We start from the raw sequence: 26602 nt of genomic DNA, 5'->3' as shown, positions 1-26602 counted from the left end.
CCAAACCAACATTTTTTAATGATCAGAAGTTAGTGCACTGCAGAGATTTATTGTCCTTCCATTTTTAGTGTGTGTTGGTATCCGTTGATCATGGGCCTTGGCCACTTTTCACAAATAGCTTTAACTTGTTATAAGAAGGTTGCTATGGATTTCAAGTTCTCCTTTCCAAGAAGTACTCTGTGCTATCATAAACAGCTGGGGAAAAAAATCCCACTCAGTTTCCTTTTCAGTTCTACTATCTTCAACTGTAAGTCAAAAAATGCAGTAGGAAGCTCCTAAGAATTCTTCAAATAGTATCTATCTATCATAATCTTTTTGTACTTCTGCACAGTTTATTTAAAATTCATCCTTTTTCACTCTTTTAAAAGGCTCTAGTGTAAATATTTGTAGCCACGACTACTTAGATTGCAGCAGTGCCTAAAATTACCTCAGTTCATTTAAAACATGGGGGAAGACAACTTCTCTTCTCTGAAAAGAGAAGCCTGGGAAACAGGACTTCACAGTGTACCACATTACTCTAGTTTTTAAATAGATGGAATTAGACTCGTCATAAGAGTGCTCTCTAAATTATGTTTGGTTTATAGTGTGGATTAGGAGGATCCAGAGCAAGGAAGGGGGAAGGTAGAGTGGGAGAGGAGCTTCTGGAAACTTCTTAAATCCCCCTCTCTCCCTCTCTGTCTTCTGCCCTCCAAATTTCAGATTTCTCTTTGTCACCTCAAGGCAGCGACTACGGGATTTATACACATTTTAAACTGTGTACTACATCTATTAACCTGAGTAGTGCTACCTTTAAAGCTGCATTGTAAAGCCTTTTTCCACATTTTTGTTTTTTTATCATAGAAATCTTCATTGAATCCTGCAGAAGGACAGATTCTGGTCTATCTAAATTTTTTCCTAGTATCAGTTGCAAAGCAAAAGGTCTCATATGAGTACATTTCACCCACAGATTTTTGTAGTGGGTTCCTCACACATACAGATAATCATGCACAATTGTGTAGCCATTTTCATCTTGATTTTTTTGAAGGGAAAATTCATTACCTTCTTAAAATGAGACTTCATGTAATTACACAACTGAACTGATACACAGCTGAAACAGAGCCAGATTTTGCTGTTTTGAATCAGAGTTGAGGAAAGAAACACCTCTCAGCTTAAACTAAATCTCAGAATAGCCAGAAATCCATAAGGAGTTAATGCCATTTGATTGCTCTTGAAATGAGCATAGCACCCAAGCAGGAGGTTTGGCTAATGCACAGATCTTTTGGTGGTGTTTATCAGCAGAGGGTGGAGTTTAAACCACCAAGGAGAGGAAGAAGCTCTGAGACATTTTAATGCCAATAGGGGAAACAACAAGCTCTCAAAACAAATGGCTTGTTGCTGCCACTGCAAAGCTGAGAGAAGGCACATTCCTGCTTGCTGCAGAAAGGAGAATCATTGATTTTGAATTCATGGTGCTTGAAGCTCATCTCTAGAATTGATTCTGGAGTTGGTGATGTTGAGCTGCCAGTCTGCATGTGTTATGACATCTGTGTTTAGGGGTGTTCCAAAGCCTTACCCTGGCCTGTCTCTCTCCCTGGTATGTGCAGCAGCTCCAGAAGCACTGACATTTCCAAGGCTGTGTCTGTCCTGTCAGCGCCAAGGAGTGACACGTGCCTTTTTTCCTGCTCAGACCACTTTCCCCTGGAGCACATCAGCTCTCCTGAGTGCACAGAGGCGCCAGAACTTTTCCTTTCTTTATGTTTCCAGCCCAGAGGCACAGGCTAAATCCAGCCTGCCAGGCATGTGCCGTGTGCTGGGAATGAGAGCATATATCCTGCCCTGCACAGTCAAAGGCAGTGTCAGGATGATGTGACCACCAATTTTCCAGACTGCAGCTCTCTTGAGGCTTCTGGAGGAAGTGCACAGTGACAATGCAGGTGGCAGCCCCTCAGTACCCTGAGAGTGGCACTTTTTGGGCAGGCCATAAACTCCAGCCAGCCTGTTTCTCTGTTACTGCCCAGCACATGTTGTGGTTTAACCCCAGCTGACAGCTAATGCCACACAGCCCCTCAATGCCTCTCCACCAAGTGGGTTGAGGAGAAGAATCTGAAAAAAAAAAAATCAAGCAAACAAAAATCCAGAAATCTGTGGGTGGAGACAAGAACAATTTAATAATTGAAACAGAGTAAAATATGCTAATAATACTAATGATAACAAAACCAGTAATAGTAATGAAGAGAGAGAGAAAAAAATAAAATCCAAGAGAAACAAGTGATGCACAGTACAATTGCTCACCACCTGCTGAAGGACAACCAACTTTCCCCTGGAGAGTGATCAGCAGCTCCCAACCAGTTACCACCAGTTTAAATACTGGGCAATATATTTTATAGCATACAACATCCCTTTAGCCAGTTCAGGTCAGCTGTCCCAGCCACACTCCCTTCCAGCTTCTTGTATCCTTCCTCACTTGGCAGAGCCTGAGAAGTCCTTGACATGGGATAAGCACTGCTCAGCAACAACCAAAACATCAGTGTGTTATCAACATTATTCTCATACTGAATCCAAAACTCAGCACTACACCAGCTACTAAGAAGAGAAATTAACTTTATCCCAGCTGGAACCAGGGCAACCGGACTGGTTTTCAGTGTTCAGGCAGAAGAGGGAATGTGAATCAATTGTAAACAAAAATAAATAAATACGAATTTTAAAAAACTACAAAACTCTTTGAAAGTATGTTGAGGAAAGCAGCACCTAATTGATACTGAGATTTTCTCCATGTTCGCTTTTCTGTCTGTAACACTGAAGCATTCTTATGGGTTTCACTAATTCTAAAGGTGGTCTTAATATCAGAACTATTTTTCCAACTATTAAGTCACTTGTTTTTGTCGTAATTTCATTCTTCACATTACAATTATAGAAAATAATTAATATCTTTTTTTTTTTGTTTTGTTTCCAATCAAATTTTTATCTTCTCAGGTTTGGTAAATTTGAAATTAATGTAGTCACTTGTTCCTTTAAACTTAAGAAGTGCTTATCTGACAAATCAGCAGCAATCTAAAACAGAATTTTTCCACTCATCATAAATACAATACACCACCATCACTCCCTTGCTGGGGGTTTGGAGTTACAAGTCATCACTTTTGATTTGAGACATCAAAAATCTCATGTAAACATTTTACCTCAGCACTGTGGCTGCGGCGTGCTTGGCGCCAGACCGTGAGACTTTGCTCAGACATTTGTGCTGCTCTGTGTCAAACTTGGTGCTCTGGGACCACGCACTGTGAAAGCATTCACAGTGAGCAAGGGTGGCCCAGGCTGGTCCCACGTGAATGGGAACTTCAGCAGAAAATCTGGGAAAAATTGTGAATTGTGTGGATATGTATTTATACCTCTAGCAGTGACAGCTGAAAATAGAGAGTCCAGGGAGGATGAAAAGTGATATATCCCAGTTCTTTTGTACTGTAGCTGGTGTTGCTTTCCTGTATTTTTCACAGGCTGAAGCCAGGAGGCAGCTGAATGGCAGCTTTTATATCTTTTCAGGACAAGAGATTCAGGCTTTTGTTTATTTCTCTGGAGAAAGTGATACTTCCCACAAATGACTGTAGAGAGATGTGCATATCAAGGATATTGAGAGTTTCAGATTGCTTTGATAAGAACAAATAGCCTACAAATCACCAGATAGGAAGTGGAACATGGCACATTGTCTTAAGCTATCTCCCTCAATAATAGTTTTTTGCAAAACACCAACATAAATATCTGGTAGTCATGTTGCAGGGGGGTATTCAATGGTCCTCATTCAGATATTTGAACATAAAAAGTGTTTCATTAGATTTCAGAATTTAGCAGGATTAGAAATTAAACACATTTTTGAAGAGAAGATGTTGGCAGCTTTTTGCAGAGTTTTTGTTTGGAATTATTCAGTATTCTTTGTTAGTTTGTTTTTTAAGGTGTGAAAAGTCAGAGTTTGACCAGTTTGCTAAACATAATCAGACTCTAATATTTCCTCTCCATGTGACTGTAGTACCCAAATTTTCTGTACCCCCACATTTCAGATGTGTGGGTACAGAAAATTCAGATAGAGGTCATAAACTGTGGGTTTCCTGTTTATTTCACGTGAAGATGACAAACAGCTGAATTTCAGCTTGGTGACAGATAACACAGCAATCTCTGTGCTGTCTCTGTTGTTAGCTCTGCAGTTTCTCCCCTCTCACTGTCTAGTCTGGACCCAGCCAATCCCAATGGAAATTCCAGCTTCCCACTCCACTGTCTACTCCAGCACATCTGCTCATACTCCTGTCCCATCTCCTACCGCTTCATTCCTACAGGCACATGCCATCTCTGATATATTTCACTTGAACTGGGATTAATGTATCACAAAATTACTTGAAAGGAATCCGAATTTCATCGTGACTGCCATTTTCTAGATTAGTCATAATGGCCAATTATTTATACAGAAGGTAAAGTTTGGATATGAGCTTGATTGTTGTGAGTAATTATTGGCCTGAAAATTTGGATTGTTTAATTTCTCTGGTGTAGAGTTATACTTTCTTGCTTCTTTTATAATAACCTCTGTTGGTGTCCAGCAGTCCTTGAAGACATGAAGATTTTTTTTTTAAATAATCAAAAGGGAAATACATTGAGCTTCAATCAAAAGTGTTCAACTTGTGGCAGTTAAATAACAGGATATCTTCCAAGCACCTGGAAGATATTTATAAATAGTATGTTGAGAACAATAATTAATGAGTATTAAACACGCTGAACAAAATACTCTTTAGTAGTTAAGTACCACCTTGGATCCCAAGATCTCAAAAGCATCTTATTATTATACATTAATTAAAATGTCTATAATTCTACTTCTTTTGAGATAGATAATTGCTACCAAGCTATCAAGAGTGGTGTACTTGAAGCTTTTAACTTCCCTAATGGCAGACTAAAAAACGCTGTAATGTTTTATTTTAAATATGAGGAACCCAGTGGGTTCTAGAGAAACACTAGATCAACATTTACCTTCTCCTCTGTGAGGAAAGCTACAAAATGAGGCACAAAATGTGCCTTTTTGAGGCGTAGGCATTGCACACAGCATGTTGAGGTCTCATATGAGACTCGAGGCTGAGACAGACCCAGGCTCATCCCAGCAGTGCGTGGATGGAGCACAAGATGGGATGGATTTAAGTTGAAACAAGGCAGATTGAGGCTGGATGGGAAAAGGCATTTCTCCACTGGCTGGGCAGCCAAGCAGCAGAGTGGGCTGCCAGAGTCTGTGCATTGTTATTCCTTGCAATTTTTCAGGCCCTGACTGGATCAAGCCCTGACTGACCCTGTAGCTGACCCTCTTGAGCAGGAGGTTGGAATGGAGACCTCTGAGGTTCTTTCCAACCTGATTATCATGTGAACCTACAAAGCTACATCTGTCAAATGTAATAGTTGCTCCATTAACATCTGGCAACTGTACTAGGGCTGTAGTTTAAGTCCTAAAACTGCAAATTCCTACTCCTGTGAGTGGATTTAATGATACCAATAGTCCCAGTGAGCTTGATAGGATTGCTGGAAAGAATAAGGCATTAAAAGATCACGTCACTAGACTGGAAACCACTTTTCTTTTGGTTTTTGTTCAGCAACTGGACACGTCTTCCATGAAAAGCCTTGCATGTCAAGGAAATTATATGAAAGGCAAAAAATATTATTCCTTTGGTAGTTGCGGTTTTACATGCTAACTTCCTGCCTTTACAAACAGGTTATTCCACCTAATTGCCATGTGAAAAGCCATGATTAACACAGGGAAAATTAATTTACTTTATAATTGAAAGTGGTGTCAAATAAAATGTGCTATAATAGAGGAAAAACTATTTGCTTTTCAGTTTTAGTAACCTTAGATATCAATAGGCTGCAAATCAAACTAAGAATGTGGTCTTTGTTGTAGATGTTGCTATTATTGTTATTCCTTTAAACCACATGATATCCTTCTGACAGAATTGTTCAAATTTTTTCTATGAAACTTCACCCTTTGCCCTTTCCACAGATTTGCAACCAATGTGATGCCCTGTTTCTACAGGGATTTATTTTCATGTATCAGTGTCCCCTCTGTTTTCACAGGTGGACCAAAAAATATATTTGTTTGACAGGGTTATTTTTGACCTACAGTAAGAAAAAGAAAAAGGGGAAATTCAGCACTTAAAAGTTAATTTAATTTGTGGAAATATAATTGAGCACCCTGTTAGGCATTTTACAGTAGAGGACTTGAGCAGCTCTGCATTGCTACTGAGAAGGCTGAACTTTCCTCTTCTTGGCACTACTCAACAAATGAAAAAAAAAAATTTAGAGTTGCTTTCTCTGTGCAAGAATTTCATTCCATTAAGTCTCTTATCAGGCTGTTTCATGTACAATGAGTGGTGTTTTGTGGAGAATCATTTCTAATTCCAGAGCACGTCAGATTGCAAGTTTAGTAAAGAGCTTTTCAGTTGAAAAGCAACAGTTACTGGGAAATACAGACTTACACATGAACAAGAGTAGCTGGGAGCTGAATCCTGGGGAAGAGCAGATTTCTCTCGGGAATTCGTGTGTAGCATTTCTTGGTCATTAGGAACTGTAGATTTACAGATAATCTGAGCAGAGTAATGCACACTGATTTTCTTTTTGAGAAATACCACTTAAAGAAGGCGAGTGCATATCCAGAATAATTCTTTAAAACTCAAATCTTTGTAAAATGGTATTTGAAACTTCCTCTCTTTGAGATTATTTCCTTAAAAAAAAAAAAGTCTCTTAGGAAACTCAAATCTGGTTGATCTGGGTTTGGCATATGCAGTTGCAGGTTCTTGTTTTCAACATGTTCCACATTCCGATATTCTATCTGATTCTCTTTCTGCCTTTTTTTGTAATACACCTGGAGTCCTCTGTATTTATTAGAACAGGTAGCCAGGATTCCTCATGCCTAATGAATGTTGGCAAAGTGGATATTTCTGGTTTCCTGCATGTGTTTATCAGAGGATGGTGAATTGAGGGTGCTTAGCTACTCGATATGAAGGTGTGCCCATGCTGAACAAGAGCTGGTTTACTCTCAGCATAAAGTGATGAGACCAAAGTGTAGCGTGCATTTAAAAAATTATATATTTTTGGACCTTTACTGTAATTATCGCCAATTAATCTTTTTCTTATTAACTTTTTTCTTTTTTGGTCGGTATCTGTGTATATTTTCAAAATGCATTACTTCTGTTTTTTTTTTTTTTTATTTTCAATCTGTTCCTTCCGTCACTGATATGAGGTTGGAATAATTTCTAACATGCCTATCTTTTATAAGCAAAGTTATCTTGCCAGGATCTGAGCCATTTCAAAGTTTATGAAAATTTTGAACTGTGGTTGAAGGATAATTTAATATTTGATAATGTACCACTGATAATTTCCAAAACATCCAATGTTTTTTAATAAATGTTTTGTTTTGAATATTTTAATGAAATTCCAGTTTGGGGGACAAAGAACACGGTTAGGAATCTTTTCAAACTTGTTTTAATTGTGGCATACTTTGCATTTACAGTTTATTAGTGAGCCTTATGTCCTTGACTCAGCAATCCTATACTAAAGAGATTTGTGTGTGGCCTAAATGCCTTAGCATTTTATTCATTTTTTAAAAAACTTTTTTTTTTTTAACAGATATTAGTTTCAGAAAAAATATATTCCATTTGTAAATGTTTGGATGCTTTAGAAAGGCTGTAAATATTACTGTTCCATTTCAGCAATGTTGCAGATTGATATTTACTGGAGATTTTAAGTTAATTTAGCCACAGAAAAAACTTGATGTAAATGAATAATAATAATGTGGGGGAAAAAAAAATTACTCAAGGTACGCATCAGTTCCTCAGAAAGGCTTGGAGTAGAACCTAGACTGCCTGGCCAGTATTTCAGTCTGTTACCCATTTTCCTCTACCACCTGCTTTTCAGTATGTGATAGAGACTGCTGTTAAAAAATCAAAATACAAAAATGTCGTTCAACATTATAAACCTATTTTTCATATATCAGAATATGTGTTTGCTTTCTAAGGTCCTTACCAAGGATCCATTTTCTAATTTTTTTTTTCAATTTTGCTTTATTCTTTGCTTTGTTTCATGTCTGTTTCAATTTTATTTATTCCATGTTTTCTTTTTGTTTTGTTTTTGTTTTTAGTTGTGTCTGGTAAGTTGAAATTTTATTGGCCATCTTCTAGTCATCGTGTCACTGTGACGGGAACTTCTCCTCCCCTTCCCATCCATCCCCTTCCATGTCCTCCAACCACTCAGCTCCCATCTTTCACTTGTTATTGGCAAGACACATCGAACAGAATAAATTCTGCATGAAGTATGGGTAACTTAATGGCAAAGAGAAAGGTAATGGGTTGCAAATTTTCTGTCTGTTTTTTATACGATGTGGCGACTCAAATCCTAATGTCTCCTTTCTTCAGTGACTGCATGGCTTGAACTTCAAAGTGTGCTGAAAAAATTGTGTTTGGTTAAAAGGTTTCTAGGATAGAAGTTGTGATTTTCTTACAGGGATTTATTATTTTGGCATCTTTTACAGTCTCATCATTACATACCACATGTATGTGACCCAAGGTGTGAAATAAAACTAAATGATGCTAAAAAAGAAGCAGTGAAAAAGCTTTCAGTACAGTTAACACAGAATGGAATTTAATAATAGTTTTACTTAACCCTGTTTAATTCTTCTGACACTGAAGCTAATAAGATTTTTATTATTTACCTAAATTGCAATAGATTTAGAATAATACATATATGGGCAATATGCATATATTTTTAGAGTAGTATCCATACAAACTATGTATTTAGAATAATACTTAGACAAATATGTACCTGTTTATATTTCATAAATTCTACCATGGCTGCCTATAAGACTAAATTCCCCTTCCTTTTTGTGTTAAGTAGTCCCTGAATGGTCATCTTGAGGTACTATAATCACAACCACCCAGCTATTTCTCCAGTGATCAGGACCATTTTATTTTCTTTATAGTTGTATGTGTCCTTGAGTCCAACAAAACCTGAAACCTCATAAATCCTCTGCACTAGCTCAGGGTTTAGAAGCCCTCAGTTCCACATTGCGTGGCATTGTGTCGGAGGCTAGGACAGAACCTGCCAAGCCCTACATTTAACCGTATGCTAAATTTATTCTCGTTACTAGAACCTAGCAGCATAACAAAGGTGCCTCACCCTCATCTCCATTTCCCCCTCTCCATGCCTCACAACCCCCAGCCAGTTCTCCCTCCTTCCCAAATTAAACCTGCTGTCATGTCAAAGTCTTCCCGCATCTTCTTCCGAGGAGGTACTGGTTGGATGTTTCAGAGCTAAATGTTTTGAAGTCAGTTAATTACAGAGGGTCAATCTTAGCCTTGCTTTGCATAGTTTCTTATCTAAGGAAATGCTAGGAAAGGTAGCATTTGCATCCAAATATAGACAAGAGTGCTATGCTTCAAAAATTCCTCTCAAAGCAGGAGGGCCGTAGGAAGAATATATTCTGATATGAGCTCACCAGGGAGTAGACACAAGGAAGGGGGAACAGGTAACTGCAAGAATTGGTCCACAGGAACACTGAAAGCATTTTTTTTAAAGAAGGAGATAAGTGTTATTGAATTTATTCTAGATAAAGCCAGTACCACTTGATGTTTGCCAAACACATCTTTGAATTAGATATTTTGCACTGTTTTACAAGGAAAATCTTGTGAAAACATCAATGTTTGCAAGGGAAAAAAAGGAAATGAATATCAAAATCATTTGATTTCTTAAAGTCAGATACAAAACATCCCCTTTAGTCTCAATCCAAAGAAAGGGAAGAGCATAATTAGTTTTAGGCAGATGATCAGAAAAAACGGAAATTAATAAATAAATGGGCTTTAATTTAATGCACATTTTTCACGAAGCAAGAGTTAACAGCCTATAGAACATGCTAGATTTTTTTCTGTGCTAGCATCACCAATGCTGATTTTTTTTTTTTTTTATGTGACTGACATGATTTTTTGACATTCTCCTTACTACTGGATGAAGGGGTTGTTGAAGTCAGTATAAATCAAACAATGCTGGCAGTATTTATAATGTTAGACTGAGCAGATGTTTCAAATTTGCCTTCATTTGCATATATATTTTGTTTGAACATGCTCTTGCATATGTAAATGAGGAAGACATTTAGCTCTGCTGTTCCTTTAAAATCATTCCTTCTCAGTGTGTTTGAACTGGAGATTTTAAGTGGTTATAATTTGAATAGTATTTCTTGGGCTTTTGACTTCAAGTTTTTTTTTGAGATCATGACTACATCAATAGTCTCTTATATAAGCACTTAAGGGCTTTTTCTCTCCTCAGCTTTCCTAAATCAGAGATGATGAGTTTTGTGTGTGTAAGACTGAATTCATAGTTGCTCAGCAGGGTGTCTTGTAGCCCTTAACAAAGTGTGACCTCTGGGCCAGTTGTCCCTCAAAGATTTCTCCACTCTGGCTCGCAGCCCTATTCCTCCTCTAAAAACCAAATTGTAGCAGATTTGTTTGTGTTGGTGACTGTTGCTCTGCAACAGTCTCATCAAGCTGGTGGAACTCATTTCCTTGTACACTGGGTAAGCACTAAAAGCATGTGTTGCACAGTCAGAGTTTTAATTGGGAGGTCCAGACAGAAAAGATGATCTGAGTGATGCTGAAGCTGTGGCTTTTAGAGACCAATGTGTCTTTGTGCTGCTTCTCCTTATTAAAGAAACCCGACTGTTCTGGCTTATACCATTAAAACTCAGGAGGCAAATTGCTCTTTCAAATCAGCTGATGGCAGTGTGATTGATTTGTTGTTGGTGTTTTCCTTTCAGAGCCCCCCCAGTTTGTTGTAAAGCCTCGAGACCAGGTGGCTGCACTGGGGAGGACAGTGACTTTCCAGTGTGAAGCAACGGGGAACCCTCAGCCAGCCATCTTCTGGAGGAGAGAAGGGAGCCAGGTGAAACAGCCTTTCTGTCCTCCTTCCTGGCAGTTTCTTCAAGAAATTGTTTCATGTGACAGAAGAGTATTTTAATTATTGTTTTAAAGATGTGTAAACCAAGTCTAGAGTTTGGAGGTGCTGGATACTTATTCTTTGCTTCTGAGGCATGTGCATGTTAGGTGATGTCAGTCTTACTAGATAAGATCTATGTTTTGCTGTCTCCTGTTTCCTCCATGAATGTAAAAATAAATCTGTGAATCAGCTAGAAACATTCCATGTTTCACTACTCTGATAATCTATTTCACCTAACAGGGAGAACTTTTAAGAAACTGAGAGATGACTTATGCTGAAATTTGGTTGAAGCCCCAAACAATCCCAGATTTTCAGAAAGTTTGGCTCTGGCTTTATTGGTGCAGCTGTTAATTTGTCATATGTTTTTGAGTTTCTGGCAAACTAAACTATTGGCTGCATTGATCTGCACCACTGCATGGGCAGGACTCTGGTTCTGGGCTGAGGAGAACTACTTTCCAACTCCATCAGTTGACTGACAGGTCATACCTGAATAGGTCACTTTTTCTCCCAAGTTCCTTATTTGAATGGGAGAGAAAATTATTTTCATCTTCTTTGTAAAGGACCTTGAAAGCTAGTGGGTGAAACACAATATAGCACAGCAAGAGAATTGCAGTTTTCTTTCAGTCATCTTTTGAAGGAGGTATGTGGCACAAAGTATTCTTTATTGGAAGGAAAGAAGGAATATGGGATTCTGGTTTTCCTGTGAATGAAGGAATGAATGGTGCAAGAGTATATGACAGGGTTCTTTGTGCTTCAAAACAATAGGGCAGAGAAATTGAGAACTCTTGGAGATGGGCTTCTTTACTCCATTTGCAACATTTTTGTCTGAATACCTACGTACAACTAGACTGCCGACCAAATTTAGATCATAATCTTCAGTGGTATATATATAGCAGTATATTATGCTTGTATTTTATTTATCTACTTTTTTATTTTTTTGTATTTATTTAGCCACATGCTGTCTAATACATCTTTTTTTTCCCACTCGTTTTTGACTCAGCTGAGTGGTGACCACTTGTGATGATTGAGAGAAATGAAAGAGGAGGTTGAGGATAGGGTTTTTTAGTACTGGATATTGTGTCCCATTCCTTCGGACAATTTTTGGACATGCAAAATATAGTTAGCTAAGAAAAAGAACTAAATATATCCTCCTAAACTATTGTTATTCACAAGTTGTTCAGCCAGAGGTAGAAAATCAACCCCCAACTGATTTTTGGTAAACACTGTGTACTTCATACCCAAACTATCTAAATAGGTATAGTATTTAATTCAGTATTATACAACTTTTCATAAAACACAAACACTCTATTCAGAGAGACCTACAGAGCATCTCTTTTTTTAAAAACTGCTCCATTTGTAAGAAGGCAAATGTTAAAATACAGATAAGTAAACCACCATCTGCATTTAAATGAAAGCAAACGAATGCCCTGGAGCAAGTTCTAAAAAAGAACATTGAAGCAAATTACTGAGGTTCACCACAGTTGCTTGCACCATTGTGGTATCTGTACATTTCACATCTTCACTAGACTCTGTTACTCTTGGTGCAAAGCCCAGTATCGATCTTAGACAGTGTTAGAGCAATCTCAAAAGTCTTACACAATTCTATGTGCACATCTGCCCCTATTTTACCATTAAAAAATCCTACAGAAGCTATGCACATTGTGGTGTAGACAAGCTTAAGACATGAAGAGCAGAATGTTTTCTGTATAATATGAAAAGATTAATTTGTTTAGCTGTATTAAAGTTATGCATCTTGATATTTGAATTTTTATAACCTATTTTTCCCCACTTTCTTTCCTGTATATCTTTTAGAATCTGCTTTTCTCATACCAGCCCCCTCAGTCATCCAGCAGATTTTCAGTTTCCCAGACAGGAGACCTCACCATCACCAATGTGCAGAGATCTGATGTGGGGTACTACATCTGCCAGACTTTAAATGTTGCAGGAAGTATCATAACAAAAGCCTACTTGGAAGTTACAGATGGTAATCATAGATTCATTTTATCGTTTCCAAGTTTTTTTATTTTTGTTTGAAGACAGCAGTGCGGTGATGTGACACTACTTTGAAATCTGTTTTGCATAAATGTGGATTGCATGTTTCTTTGAACATAAAAATCCTGGTTTGGCCATCTCTGTCAGGGGCTTACAATTCTGGATGATGTGTAACTCTATATTTCCATTTTGTTCTTGGTAAGTATATAGTGTATGGATTTTTGTCAGATCTGTTAATTTTTACCTGACTCTTTTTTAACCTCTCCCGCTTGATTTAATTTACTTTCAGATTGCTTGCTGCTTGGTTCTTTGTCCCTTTTATTGTGTAGCCATTTACTTAGCCGTTCATTTACCTGGTTTTTCCCCCTGTTTCTTAAGACTGTGTTTTAGCTAGGAAGAAAAAAATTGTCAACCTGTATGGAGATCAGCAGAATAACAGAAATTATACATCCCTTTTTAGGAGTAGTTAGGAAGAAATACAAGATGAGAAAGCTACAGGGAGCATGACTACAAGCAGTAATGTGAGGCCAGTTTGCCAATTATCAGAAATACATCTTATTTTTAACAGCAGAGATACATGGGGAAAATACTAATTTTAGCATTTACAGAGGAAGAGGATAAGAGAGAGGATTTGAGCAGAGGGAAGCTGTTGTCTGAGAAGCTTCTATAAAATAGCCCTTTGCCCTGTAGAGAACATAGAAATAATAAAGTACTAGAAACATGCAGTGAACCTGTAGTATAAAATTGTTTATTTATCTCCCCCTCCCCCTGGATTGACATATTGACATAGGAGGAATAGGGCTACATCCCTTCTGGCTCCTCACAAACTGTGAGCCACATTTCCTAATCCTCTTATTTCCATTTTTTTTTCACTGGGGAGAGTGCCATTGCAGGGTGAGAAGTATATTTACAACAGTTTTCTGCTAATGACCTATGCCATCTGAACTTGGAAATAATAGTTTTAAATGCATTTTCTTTACTATATGCTCTGGATTGATCTGATGAGTAGATGTTTTTTTATAATGTCTTGAGACAGTTTTTGGTACTTCTGTAAAAGTGAAGGCGGAATATGCTGAATATTTGTAAAGGTATTAGAATAACTTTATGAATGGTTTTCCCAAAGGTAGGAGGAGTTGCCATCAACTTCAGTGGCCTTAAATGAGCCATGAATTTCAGTGTCATTAGATTTCTCCTATAAAGCGCAGATCAGTCAACTCCTTACCTTTGCCAACTGCAAAGTTCTTTACAAACTTGTCAAAGTCAAATGCAAATTATAAGTAGGCTTATTATGTCTGTCTATGCAGAGAAGGATTTTAATGGCCTTAAAGTTTGTAGCAACAGGTTGGGACAAGAACTAAAGGATAAATAATGCAGTTGAAAACAGAGTGTTATTTGAACATGCAAATGAAATTATGGGAGTTGGAATTTAGCCAAAAAACCAATGCTAACATCCTGTCTGTTGTTATGAAAAGTAATTTAGAAATATCTAATGTTCACAAATTATCAGAACTTCAGGTTTATATTTGAGCTACCAAACCAGTTTTTAAGTTACGTGAGCCCCATGCCACTGCTGAACAGATTTATGACATTTAAAATTATGGCTAAAGTGGATCCCCAAAACACAAAAATATAACTTTTACCTCTTTTCTGCATAATGGAATTCTACCAATTATTTTTTTTTCAGTGAATACTGAGACTGGTTTATATTTTTCTGTGCAGTATAATTAAATAACCCATCAATAGCGCTTAATTTCCATTGTGTGAAAGATGCATTAAAATTGACATAGACAGTGGGATTTTCTTTGTGGCTCTGAAGTCCTCATAAAAGTCAGAAACTACTGGGAAAAAATTTCACAGAAGAAGGAACTTTCTTTAGGAACTTTCCAAAATGGTTCTATCCATTTGTGTTAGCTTTACCCTACTGCTCGGCATCTCACGATTACAACACAGCACCAAGATGAGTTGGTGGCACATACAAAATGGTTATTTAAGCAGTGAGTATTTGTGAGGTTACCCCCTGATTGCCTACCTCCTTTTCCTCTGTCTTTAAATGCTGGAAGTATTTATACTGTATTACACAGGCCTGGCAGTGGTGAAAGATTGAGAAGGTGAAATCTCTGCCTTGCCAAAGACTCTGGGAAGTCCTTTCTTTTTCCATTATCACTTCATAAAGACATTGGACTTGGAGAATGCCTGGAGGATAGCAGTGTGTAATATGCAGTCCTTTCTCTGTTCTGAAAATATTGCGTTATGTATCATTTTAAACATCCCTAGCTCTGCATCATTATAATGCGCCCTGCCCTGAATAATGCATGCCTCCAACTTTAATTACTTGTTTAATTATTTTTAGTTTGTTTCAAAGCCTCAAGCAACTGCTGTTGCTTAGATGATTAGAAAATTGCTTCCAGTTGCAGAGATGTCATTCCTGTTGTTCCTCCTGGCAGTGATTGCGGACCGGCCGCCCCCTGTCATTCGGCAGGGTCCTGTGAACCAGACTGTAGCTGTGGATGGCACTCTGGTACTCAACTGTGTGGCCACAGGCACTTTAATGCCCACTATCCTCTGGAAAAAGGATGGCATCCTCATTTCCACCCAAGACTCTCGCATCAAGCAGCTGGAGACAGGAGCACTGCAGATCAGATATGCCAAGGTAGCCTGAACTGGCAAATGGGTTTTCTTGCTTTGTTTCATTTTGTGCTTTCACCTCCAGGCATTTTTGATGTAGTAAACCCTATGTTTAGAATTAATGAAAGGTTACATAAATGAACTAAAATATTTGATACTTCATATTTTCAGATAGTACGTTCTTTATGCTTAACACTTGCCTAGGGCACATTATTTTCATAATGAAAAATGCTCTAAAAAGGTATTAATTAAGGGAATTATTTGGCACTTGAAACATAAAGGGGAATATATATTGGTAAGACAAATCATTACATTATTTGGGCTTTAGCATTAATAGATTAAAATTATCTAGTTAATTAAAATTTTTGTAAAGAAAACCTTTGTTTAGCATATTCAGTAATAGAGCCACGTACACAGCTTTTTCATCAGAGCTTTTAGTGTTTAAACATGCTCACTTATCAGTGTAACATAGCTTAAAATGGTTAACCTGACAAATGCCTGACTTCCTCAGGGACTTAGAGTACCTGGCCAGTATTGCTTTTGGTCATGCATTTCACACTTAAAAATATTCTAAAATGGGAAGTTGTAGCATACTAGATATTCTCTGCTATCTTTTCTGTGGTTTGAAATGAAGTAATTATTTTGTTTTAGATTAGGCTGAATACATCACTTTACCATATTCCCTAGAGTTGCCCTGCTGCCAGTTACAAGTTAGACTGACTTAGAGCTTGAATCTCTGATTTTTGATCACTTCCATTCAGTTCATCTGCTGAGGCTGGGACCTGAGGAGGATAACATTTCTTTTTTGGGAGAAAAAAAAGAAACACTTTTGAAATGTGATTAAGTCACATATGGACAAATAATCCAACACAGAGAACTGGATGAGGATAGCATATGGAGATTCTTTTTTGGGTCTGCTGTAGAGTGAAATTTATACTAACACAGGGAGCCTCATATGTACCCTGTGCAATATTTAAGCTTTGCTTTAAGGGTGACGTGTTCTCCAGTGCTCCAGTCCTGATAAATCCCCAGGCATTATGTATGTAGAAGGTTGACAGTTGTATGGGGTCTTGTCATCTGAGTTCCTTCTCAATTTAGTTGTTAGGACCTCTGCAGAGTAAGGAAAAAATGCTACAGGAAATGGCCTTCAGTTTGCTCATTACAGAATAGTTAACGTTAAATTAGAATCTGCTCAGAAATAAACACCCATTTTTGCTTTGGTAAAATCATAACTTCTAATGGAAGGAGAGTTTCTGCTGCAAAGTTTTTGCAGGCTAATACCTTTATCCATATTCATGGGGGAAAGTGGAGAGCTGTAATTGCTTTTTAGCCCACTGAGTGCCTGATTGTTTCAAATATTTATTCTTCTCCTCTCCCATTCAGCTGGGCGACACCGGCCGCTACACCTGCATTGCCTCAACCCCGAGTGGTGAAGCCACGTGGAGCGCCTTCATAGAGGTCCAAGGTAACTCCATCAGGAGAAAATACATGAAGGAAAAGCAGAAATTGAAATGTAGAAGTTATCTGACTCTGTCATTAACTGCCAGTGCAGATGTGAGCAGCATTTAGCTTACAGCTGCTTCCTGTCCATGCTCAGCGTTTCTCTTTCCTTTTGTCAGAGTTTGGAGTCCCAGTGCAGCCACCAAGACCCACTGACCCAAACTTGATTCCTAGTGCTCCATCAAAGCCTGAGGTTACAGATGTCAGCAGAAATACAGTAACATTGTCATGGCAACCTAATTTGAATTCAGGTGCAACACCAACCTCTTACATAATTGAGGCCTTCAGGTATGAGAGTCTCGTGTGATCTTGCTGTCTCTATGTTTACGTGTAATGTGTTGCTAAAGAACCACGTGCTAACCTGCTGTTGTGTGTTTTATCCTTAGCCATGCATCAGGGAGCAGCTGGCAAACTGTAGCAGAAAATGTGAAAACTGAGAGTTTTGCAGTTAAAGGGCTAAAACCTAATGCAATTTATCTCTTCCTTGTGAGAGCAGCTAATGCATACGGGCTGAGCGACCCGAGCCAAATATCTGATCCAGTGAAAACTCAAGGTAAGTTTTTGATACTGAACATTTTGGGTGTCCACTGCAGCTGTCACAGGTTGCCTAAGCAATACCAGATGCAGGAATTTTGGTAATTTTCAACTGTCTACCTATCTTGGCCATAATACATACTACAGTAAAATACAGTGCTTAAACTTGCATTTCTCTAAAACACAGACTCTGACAGCATGTTGCATTGCCTAAGGGAACCCTGGTGTCTCTCATCCAAAGGTAGTTACAGCTTGCAGAATAGCTCTTGCTAGCAACCAAAGTAATCCCTGTGTTTTTGAGTTCCCATACAAATCCTCAAATTCCATGGAAATGTTATTACTATGTCCAGTGAATCAAATAAGGCTTAAGACTGAGACAGGGAGAGAAACAGCATGTAATCTAAGTTGATTTCTGCTGCAATAGGAAAGAGAAAAGTTGAAAATTTGAAGGAATTTGGCATCACGAACCAGTAAAGAGGTTTTGGCAGTATGTTACAAGTGTTTCCATAGTACAACTGTTGGAAGTAAAATAGGGCAGAAAGCAGTGCTTACAGATAGCCAAGTGGAAGAAAAGTCTGGGTAGAAGTGAATGAAGGAGTCACTCACTGACTCCAGCTGTGACTGAAGTCCAGCTATGGACTGAGTCCAGCTATGTAAAATTAAAACTATCTTTGTCTTCACTGTAGCCAGTAAAGGACACTTAGGATGATGTACAAGGAAACAATGCATTGAAGCTCTGAAGCCTGCATTTTTCCAGTAGAAAAGCTTAGATTCTTAAGAAGGGGAAAAATAGACACACTCTTTTTCAAAGAAAAAGTGACAGAGATTGTATTTTTTTTGTTTGTTTATTTTTCTGATCTTCCTGCTTACTGGAGAAATTGACCCACTGGCTTATTAAGAGTGTCTGTGTTGTATGTTTGTTTCTTTGTTTGTGTAAGTAAGTACATCTTAGTTTTTGAAAGGAAGTTCTCTAAAGAAAACAAAGGGTTTTTCTTTGGTGACTTCTCATGTTTTCTGTAGTTGGTCTGAAAGCAAGTCTTTCTCATGTCCCCTGGGGAGTGACCAGTTTCACATTGCTGCCTTTTGGTATTATGCCTTTCTCCTGGTGGCTGACAATTTCAGTGGATATGTATGGACAGCAGAGTCACAGCCCCATGGAATATCAGGATTGCACAGGTTCCCAAGTCTGTTACCAGGAAGAGATGTAATAACCTTTTAGTGATTCCTGATTTCTGGGAATAGGGCTGCACGTGCCTCTTTTTCATGTAGTGTAGTTTCATTTCTGGAGATGAGAAGTATTGTGTCTGTCCCAAACTAACTGATTACTGAACTGATTCTGAGGAGCAGCAAATGTTCTGTTCACTCAGCTGAATGGTTTATAATGGCATGGAGAAGCTTCACTGTTCTCTGGGTACCTAGTAGAGCTGAAAACCCAAGAGCTGCACAATAACTCGGTGAAAATAACAACTAAGACATAAAATGTGCTCCAATTTTAAGAAATATGTCAAATGTGTTGAGTGTCAAGTCCTTTAGACCAGTTCTGCTCTTCTTCCAATATAATTTCATTTTTGTTTAAGTTGTGGTCTAGCTAAGAAAGTTCAGGAATTTCCAGTTGGCTTTTGTCATGAGGGTGGTATAGTCTGGTCCTAGCTGCTTGTTCATTCCACAAACCAAGATGAAGGTAGTTTTCTGCCTTCAGTGCCTTCATCCCTTCAGCACTGCCTTCCTAGTACCTTCATCTTCACACTTCACAGGCATTAACAACCTCATTCCTGGGTGTTTTCACTGACAGTCCCTTCTTGGAAGCTTGGAGCCGAAACAAGAGAGCGCACACATCATTTTATAGCCCAGAAGTGCAAATGGCTGTGAATAGTTTGATCCATATTGTGGATGACTCATCTCTTCTGACTAGCAAAGCTAGAACTAATTATTCCACTGGCTTTCCTGTTACATTCTGAGCACGGTGATATTTAGGCAATGCTCCCAAACAGAAGCTTTTATCTTTAATGCTTTCAAACTTTGGGAGGAGGGAAATACTGTGATAATGGACTGTTTGCAGAACATACTACATGGGGATATAGCAGCGACTCAGTGGAGGATTTTTTGGTTTTGTTCTTTTGTTATTACCAATGTTGCTTGCTAAAAATCCAGATTTGTCACTCACTGACTACACATTAACTTCAGTAGTAATCACTGCAAGTACTTTTCATGAATTTCCAGTCATAGAATTTTAGCCATAGTCAGCATGGTATTTGTTTAAAATGAGGAGATCAAGGAGTGAGATGTGAACCTAGAACAGAAGCTGTTATTCTGCTTTCCATAGTAAATGTTTTAGATACCCTCTTAGTGATTACCCTGTAAATTTTACACGTTTTACAGTCATTCCATTTCAGTTAAATGTGCTTTCCAAGGGCTCAATATGCAAAAAATATGTGTTTTCGTCATACTATTGCATGTTTAGAGAGGAATTTGTCCCTTCATGCATATGAATAATCCTTCCAGCTATAAGATAGACCAAATATCAGACAATCCAGACAGCTCTCAACTGGGCTCTGCCTCCTGTTTACAGAAGCCTCTTGCCATTAGAGAAGCTGCAGCCATATGACTAATTTATCTTTTCTCTGGTTGTTAACATTATTTTGTAGTGACACCAAGTAAGTTTGTCATGAATTTATCTAAAGATACAGCTTCTGCTTTTGCTGTTCTTTATAGGTTTCCTGGTCTCTTGGAATTGGCAGTGGGCAATAGAATGTTTTCCCAGCAGGAAAGAATAAAGAGTTGCTGCTGTAGGCATTTAACAAAGCTCTCCTTGAGTGTGGTGTGTCTTTTTGTGCAGATTACCCTCACTGTCAAAGAAAGTGCAGTGTCTTGAGTTGGTACTACCTAAATGCTGGTGATTTGCTCAAGAAAATGCTTCATGTAGTTTTTTCTGACATGATTAGGAAGTAGTTAGGTTCAGCTTCGTTAGTGATAGCATCATATACTTTCTGACACACTCATTTGTATTTGCATGTATTATTTCAACAATCACGTGTACTTGTGAGAATGGAATCTTAAATTATTGCAGATGTTCCACCAACAAGTCAAGGTGTGGATCACAAGCAGGTCCAGAGAGAGCTGGGTGACGTGGTGCTACACCTGCACAACCCTACCATCCTTTCTTCCTCCTCAATCGAAGTTCATTGGACTGTGAGTACAAACCTGTACCCTGCTGGTGGTTACACGTGCTGCTGAGATGTCCTGCTTCCACTGCAGTGGGGTCACACTTTAAGGAGCTGAGTAGTTTGTATGCTTGCAAATGTTTTTCCCTGGGAAAAGTGCTAGTTGTGCTCGGCTTTTTCATTAAATTTTACCCATTTTCTCCATCTTTGTCTGCATAGAGAATGCTGTTTACAATAGGGTAAGGGTTTCAGAGTCCTCCTCTGGAAGCTATAGCACCTCCTCAGTCATATCATTTGAAGCCTTTCCACTGCTCTCAGCAGGACATATATCAGTCCCTTAATGAGATAACATGGGCAATTCTCTCTGTCAGTCACCTGTAGAGAGAAATACTGCATAATTCTGTTCAAGAGTGTTACCTCCCTGCTACAGACACACTGACAGACACACCCAAATCGGATTTCCTTCATCTGAACCTCTCCTTTCCTGTGGTGCCCTGAGTACACCTGGTGCAGGGAGAAGAGGTCAAAAAGGCAAAGAGGTCAAAAAGGCCAGAGCAACATTGGTGTTGCTCTGGCAGCAGGAAAGCAGAAGGTTGGCCACGTGGAGGTCATAGCAGAGGAACTGAGAGAGTCAGGAATGTAACTCAATGATCAGTTTGAAAATGGAATGCAGAATTAGGAAAAAGTTGGGGATATAATTATACCATGTACAAAAATAAAACCATAAGGAGTGAGCCTTGAGGTCTTTGTGGGACTTGCATCTGAACATTCCAATATATTGGCAGGGGTAGTGTGGGACAGCACGGGCTGGCCATGCCATAGCAGAATATTTTGAACAGGAACAAAAGGCATTTTGACTTTGTACAAGAGCTGTAGCCCAAAGGAGTCCTGACCTACACCCAGGGCTCCTCAATGCTGCAATAATGTCTGTTGTGCTGCACAGTAATTACACTCTCACCTGCAGTATGGCCACCTGCAGCAGGCAATCTCCTGTTCTAAACTAATGCATCTTTGAGGTTCCTAGCAAATTTTGTTTGACCTTTACTTACAGAACAACCTTTTCCAGACAGGCAGCTTTTGTCGGTCTTTTGGGTGGCCTGTGGCTTCTCTGCAATTTCAAAAATAAGCATTACCTCAGTTTCAGCTAACACATGCATTCTTTATGTGATTATTAAAAATGAAATGTGTTGCTCTTTGGATTAAAATTGCAAGCACACAGTTTTATTATATATCATTGTATGAGATTTTTGAAAACAGGAAAATCTGATGCACTTTAAAAATTTTATTGTGCTTGTTATTAGACTTCCTTATTCATCAGAAATTGAAACCAGCAGTTAAAAAGATAGTGAGTGGTCCACAAAAGATCAGTTGTGTAAGGTAGCTTTCTGTTTCAGCTATAGCCAAACATATAGCCACACCTGCCCTTGATTACACTCAGATCTCTTTCTCCATACATTTAGTATAAAATTGCCTTAGTTTGAAAAGCACTCAGGACCACTGAGCCTCAGCTTGATTTGCTTTTCCAAGTCTCATCCATGTTACCATACTGAGTTTTATGTTCCCTCTTGCATCCTGGGCCTTTCCTTCTAGCAGAGGGCCTCCCACTGGTGGGTGGACATGGGGGAACTCTTTGGAGAGCTCTGCCCTCTGACACAGCCACAGCCACAGTGCCAGCTGGCCACCCACTCAGTTTGCTTTCCCCACAAAGGAGCAGGCAGGAAGTGGTGCTCATTTCACGGGTTTTGGGAAGTTTCCATACCTCAGGAGAGTTGACAGGCCCTCTCTTTGATCTCCATATTCATCACCCTCAGCTGTGGCACTGTAGATCTACCTTTCTCTATGTGTCCAGCCCAGCTCTCCAGATTCAATTGGGCAGCAGTCAGGCCTGTGCCAAGCTCTTTTGCTCCATGGATGCAGAGACGACTGTTCATTTCATGGAGCTGGGCCATATTATACAATTTCATTATCCCCCTTTAATGCCTGCCTAAATCCAGGGAAACCAGCACAGTTCTACCAGCATCAAAGAGATTAATGCACTTGTGAGTCAGGCCTGTAATTTGCTGTAATGCAAGGAGCCTTTATCTGCTTTGGCAGTGATGTTTGCTTTGAGTAGCATGAGGGATAGTCCAGGGGCCGTGCATGGGCATCACCCCTGGTGCCTGTCTGTTTATGGATATGTTCTGTGTTCTGCTCTCTTGCCAGGTGGACCAGCAATCTCAGTATATTCAAGGATATAAAATTCTGTACCGGCCCACACCAGCATCTTATGGAGAATCAGAGTGGTTGATCTTTGAAGTGAGGACTCCCACCAAAAACAGCGTTATCATTCCGGAGCTGAAGAAAGGCGTAAACTACGAAATCAAGGCCCGCCCTTTCTTTAATGAGTTTCAGGGAGCAGATAGTGAAGTGAAATTTGCAAAGACCCTGGAAGAAGGCAAGTAGGAGCTAGACTGTCTTCATCTTTCCTTTTTGAAGTAGCAGCCTGGCCAGCTTTCCTCTGATATGTTCATTATTTGATCTTGTTTGAAGTGCATGCTGTTTGAGAGCAGCAATCTGTGGCAGAGGAGACTGATCATTATGTGAATTGTTTGGTGACACAGAAGTAAATATTCTGAGCCAGGCATGAGAGACAGAGAGAGAGGGATGTGCAAAAATCCCCTCCAACACACAATGAGAAATGTGCTTTTTTATCTTCCCTGCAGTGTACGCACTCCTCCCTGCTGAGTTCATGGGCTGGTCACAAGTGACTTCTGTCAGATTGAAGCACTTGCTAATCACTATCTTGAGTAGATAGCAGACACCACAGAAATCATCAAAGCAGTGTAGCTGGGGGAATGAAAACCATGGTTTTTAGAAGGCTTTTATATGTGGATCAATCAGTGAGACAAAATGCAAAGATGAATGAGGGCAACAGATAGAGTGGACTAAATTATGTATTTCCATCTCATACATGAGCTAAAAAGACAAGGTTCATAAAGCTCTTCCTTTTGTTGCTGCACAGGCATGATAAGTATGCAAGGTGGCCAGTGCCTCTGAATAGGGATTTTGGTGCTTCTGCTAGGATGTGCAACCTTTCCCTTTCTATCTTCCTCCTCCATTAGAAAAGGGGTGTAGCTCCAGTTTATTTCTGCATGTGGTGTGCATAGCTGCATTCATACTAAGCATCAGGTAAGCATCCACTTTTTAGAAGGATTATTTCAAATTCAAAACATAAATTATTATTATAAATATGTTAATACTAACACAATATGTCCAGATTTTAGTAAGTTTTGTATTACTCATTATTTTTTTACACTCTAGAGGAACTGAGATTTAGACTGGGGACTATATAGGATTTATTTTTCAAAACTGTTGATCCTGGGTGAGCTGATTTGAGACCAGTGGGGAACTCAGTGCCCAGAACTGTGACGTGCAGGTAATGGATATCTGAGAGTACAATTTGGAATGTTACTTTTCCTGGCCTGTGCAGCAAAACTACAGCAGAACTCAGAGCCTGGTTGTTGGGTCACACATTTTCCTTCTGTATCACTTCATCTTGTGGGCAGAGACTGCCCTCAGTGAAGAGTGGGGCAGAAAAGATTGTATTTGTAGAGCCTAGAATTCATCTTCCACTTGAGCTCATTTGTGGGTGTGACAGACATAACTATTCAATTCTTCTTTCCCAACAAACAGCTCCCAGCGCCCCACCTCAGAGTGTTTCAGTGACTAAGAACGATGGGAACGGGACAGCAATCGTGGTCACCTGGCAGCCACCCCCCGAGGACAACCAGAACGGGATGGTTCAGGAATACAAGGTACTGCTGGCATGGCTTGGTCCCCTGGCAGAGGGAGCATGGCCAGGCAGTGAGGGAAGGGCTGTTCGTGGGTGCTTGGCTCCATCTTCTGGTTACTGCGAGAAAACGGGAGAGAAAGTCACTGCTTTGACTCAAACTCCATCTTTTTAGTGATTCTGCCTAGGTGGTGTCAGGCAATTAAAACAGCCTCCATAAATCAAAGCAAAGGGTCAACACTCTTAATTAAAACAGCTCCTGCCTTGCCTCCATTATGACTTGGGAAGAGCACACACCAGGAGAGAGGGAATCATACCTGTTTGAGAGCCACTTTGTGACTCCAAGACACTGGCCAAGGTAGTAAATATAAACAGGCTTAATGAGTTGAAAAGCTCAGGGATAATAATTAACAGTGTTAAGATCTGAGTAAATTATGCGTAACTGGGTAGTTAAAACAAATGGAAAACTTTCAAGGAAAGAATGTGCTTCTATGATAATAAATCTATTACTGCATAGAAATTTTTTCTTTTCTTCCAAACACAGTTCTCATTATGTTGTTTAATTTTTAACAAATTGAAAGTACATTAAAAATATTTATTGTTTGTCATTCACTTATGAACACAGACTGTATTTGCGTTTCAAATTTTTTGGTGGTAATTTACATAGCAAAGTAAATGAAGTTTATTTTTCCTAAGCAAGCTAGAGATGTTTTAAATGTAGGTCTCAAGTAAGCTTTGTAACCATGGAAGGGCAGGAGCTTTGGTTTTAGCCCCCTGCAAATGCACATTATTGAGAAAATCTTTTCAATGAGAATGTCTTGGCTATTTTTTAGGTTTAAACACAGTGCTATAAACCTATATTCCTAGCCATCAACACTCATTCTGATTTTCTTTTCTTCTCAGTAAAAATAGGAAAGGGAAGAGATTTATAAGCTTCATGGTCAATTTAGAATAATAAAACCCTTTTCAGAACCTGGTCAACTGGTAAAATAAAATCTATTTATGACCTAGTTTCAGATATATAATACAATGTAATTGGAAAAAATACTTGGTGATGTTATTTTATTGAAAGCTAGACCTTGAGAATTATTTACAAGAAACTGCATCAGAGGCATGTTAAGGTTGCAATGATACAATGATAAAAGTCAGTAAATTCACATTTCTGAGTGGATATAGTCCATACCCCACCTCCCAAATCCCAGGATTTTGAGGGGACAGGTTACCAAGTGCTGGAGCAAGCACACTGTAGTGCTTATTTAGCAGTAGATGGCACAGTGGCATGTCTAGCATCTGTATGTGTTGCACTGATGCCATGGTTTTCCTTTGTGCTTTTCACCATGGACAGAAAAACAACATAAAAAAATATCTATGAAAAATATAATGTGAAAAAAATATAATATAAAAAAAAATCTATGTGAAAATATATATGCCATTCCTACTGAAGGTGCTATATGTAATTGCTGGTTTTGTCAAAAAAACTACTGAAATGCAGAACTGATGATTTTAGATTAAGAACTATTAACAAGAAAAAATTCAAATAGAAGACTTGTGAAATTTTCTCTTTTCTCTTCCCCTTTTGTTTTTCTATCTTCTCTTTTCTCTGAAAATTAAAAAAAAAAAAAGGTATGCATATGTGGGGCAGTTCATTATTTTCTCAGCAGTTCAGATCAAAGGCAAGAGTGTACCTACTTTAATTAAAGGATAAAATAAATAGGAAGAAGGATACTATCTTAATTGAAGAATTGTCAGTAGCATACACAAAACCCCAGAAATTCAAGTTCACAGCATAAGTAATTTTCTCCTTCCCTAACACAAAGTTAGAAATTCTCTTGTTCTACTAATTCTCTCTTCCCTTACGTGTCTCTTATGATGTGAATTCATTCTTCTTTTATAACATTTTAAAGGTTTATTTTCACTTGCCTATTTATGTATACAGTCAAATGTAGGGTGGCAAGTACTGAACAACTTGATGTTTGACCTGACATTCTTGTTTCATGCACTTCTCCATGTACTCGAGTGCCTAAAAACAAAAGCTTTTTTTTCTGAA

General features: G+C 38.8%; 1 protein-coding gene across 8 annotated transcripts in view; it reads left to right on the top strand.

The window, feature by feature from the left end:
* The window catches only part of ROBO1 (roundabout guidance receptor 1), a 687918-nt gene that overhangs the window by 613363 nt on the left and 47953 nt on the right, over positions 1-26602 (top strand). For all 8 annotated transcript variants that reach the window (XM_071433703.1, XM_071433709.1, XM_071433705.1 and 5 more), the window contains 9 exons: positions 10796-10920; positions 12787-12958; positions 15411-15616; positions 16975-17056; positions 17211-17379; positions 17478-17644; positions 20693-20814; positions 22989-23220; positions 24459-24580. In XM_071433703.1, the coding sequence (XP_071289804.1) occupies positions 10796-10920; positions 12787-12958; positions 15411-15616; positions 16975-17056; positions 17211-17379; positions 17478-17644; positions 20693-20814; positions 22989-23220; positions 24459-24580 (1397 nt within the window). The remainder of the gene's footprint in view (positions 1-10795; positions 10921-12786; positions 12959-15410; positions 15617-16974; positions 17057-17210; positions 17380-17477; positions 17645-20692; positions 20815-22988; positions 23221-24458; positions 24581-26602) is intronic.

The sequence above is a fragment of the Agelaius tricolor genome, unplaced genomic scaffold, assembly GCF_023055355.1.
Source record: "Agelaius tricolor isolate 1412-34295 unplaced genomic scaffold, bAgeTri1.0.p SCAF_9, whole genome shotgun sequence".
In the NCBI taxonomy this organism is placed as follows: domain Eukaryota; kingdom Metazoa; phylum Chordata; class Aves; order Passeriformes; family Icteridae; genus Agelaius; species Agelaius tricolor.
The sequence above is the reverse complement of the archived record's forward strand: the minus strand, read 5'-3'. Positions and strand labels throughout refer to the sequence as shown.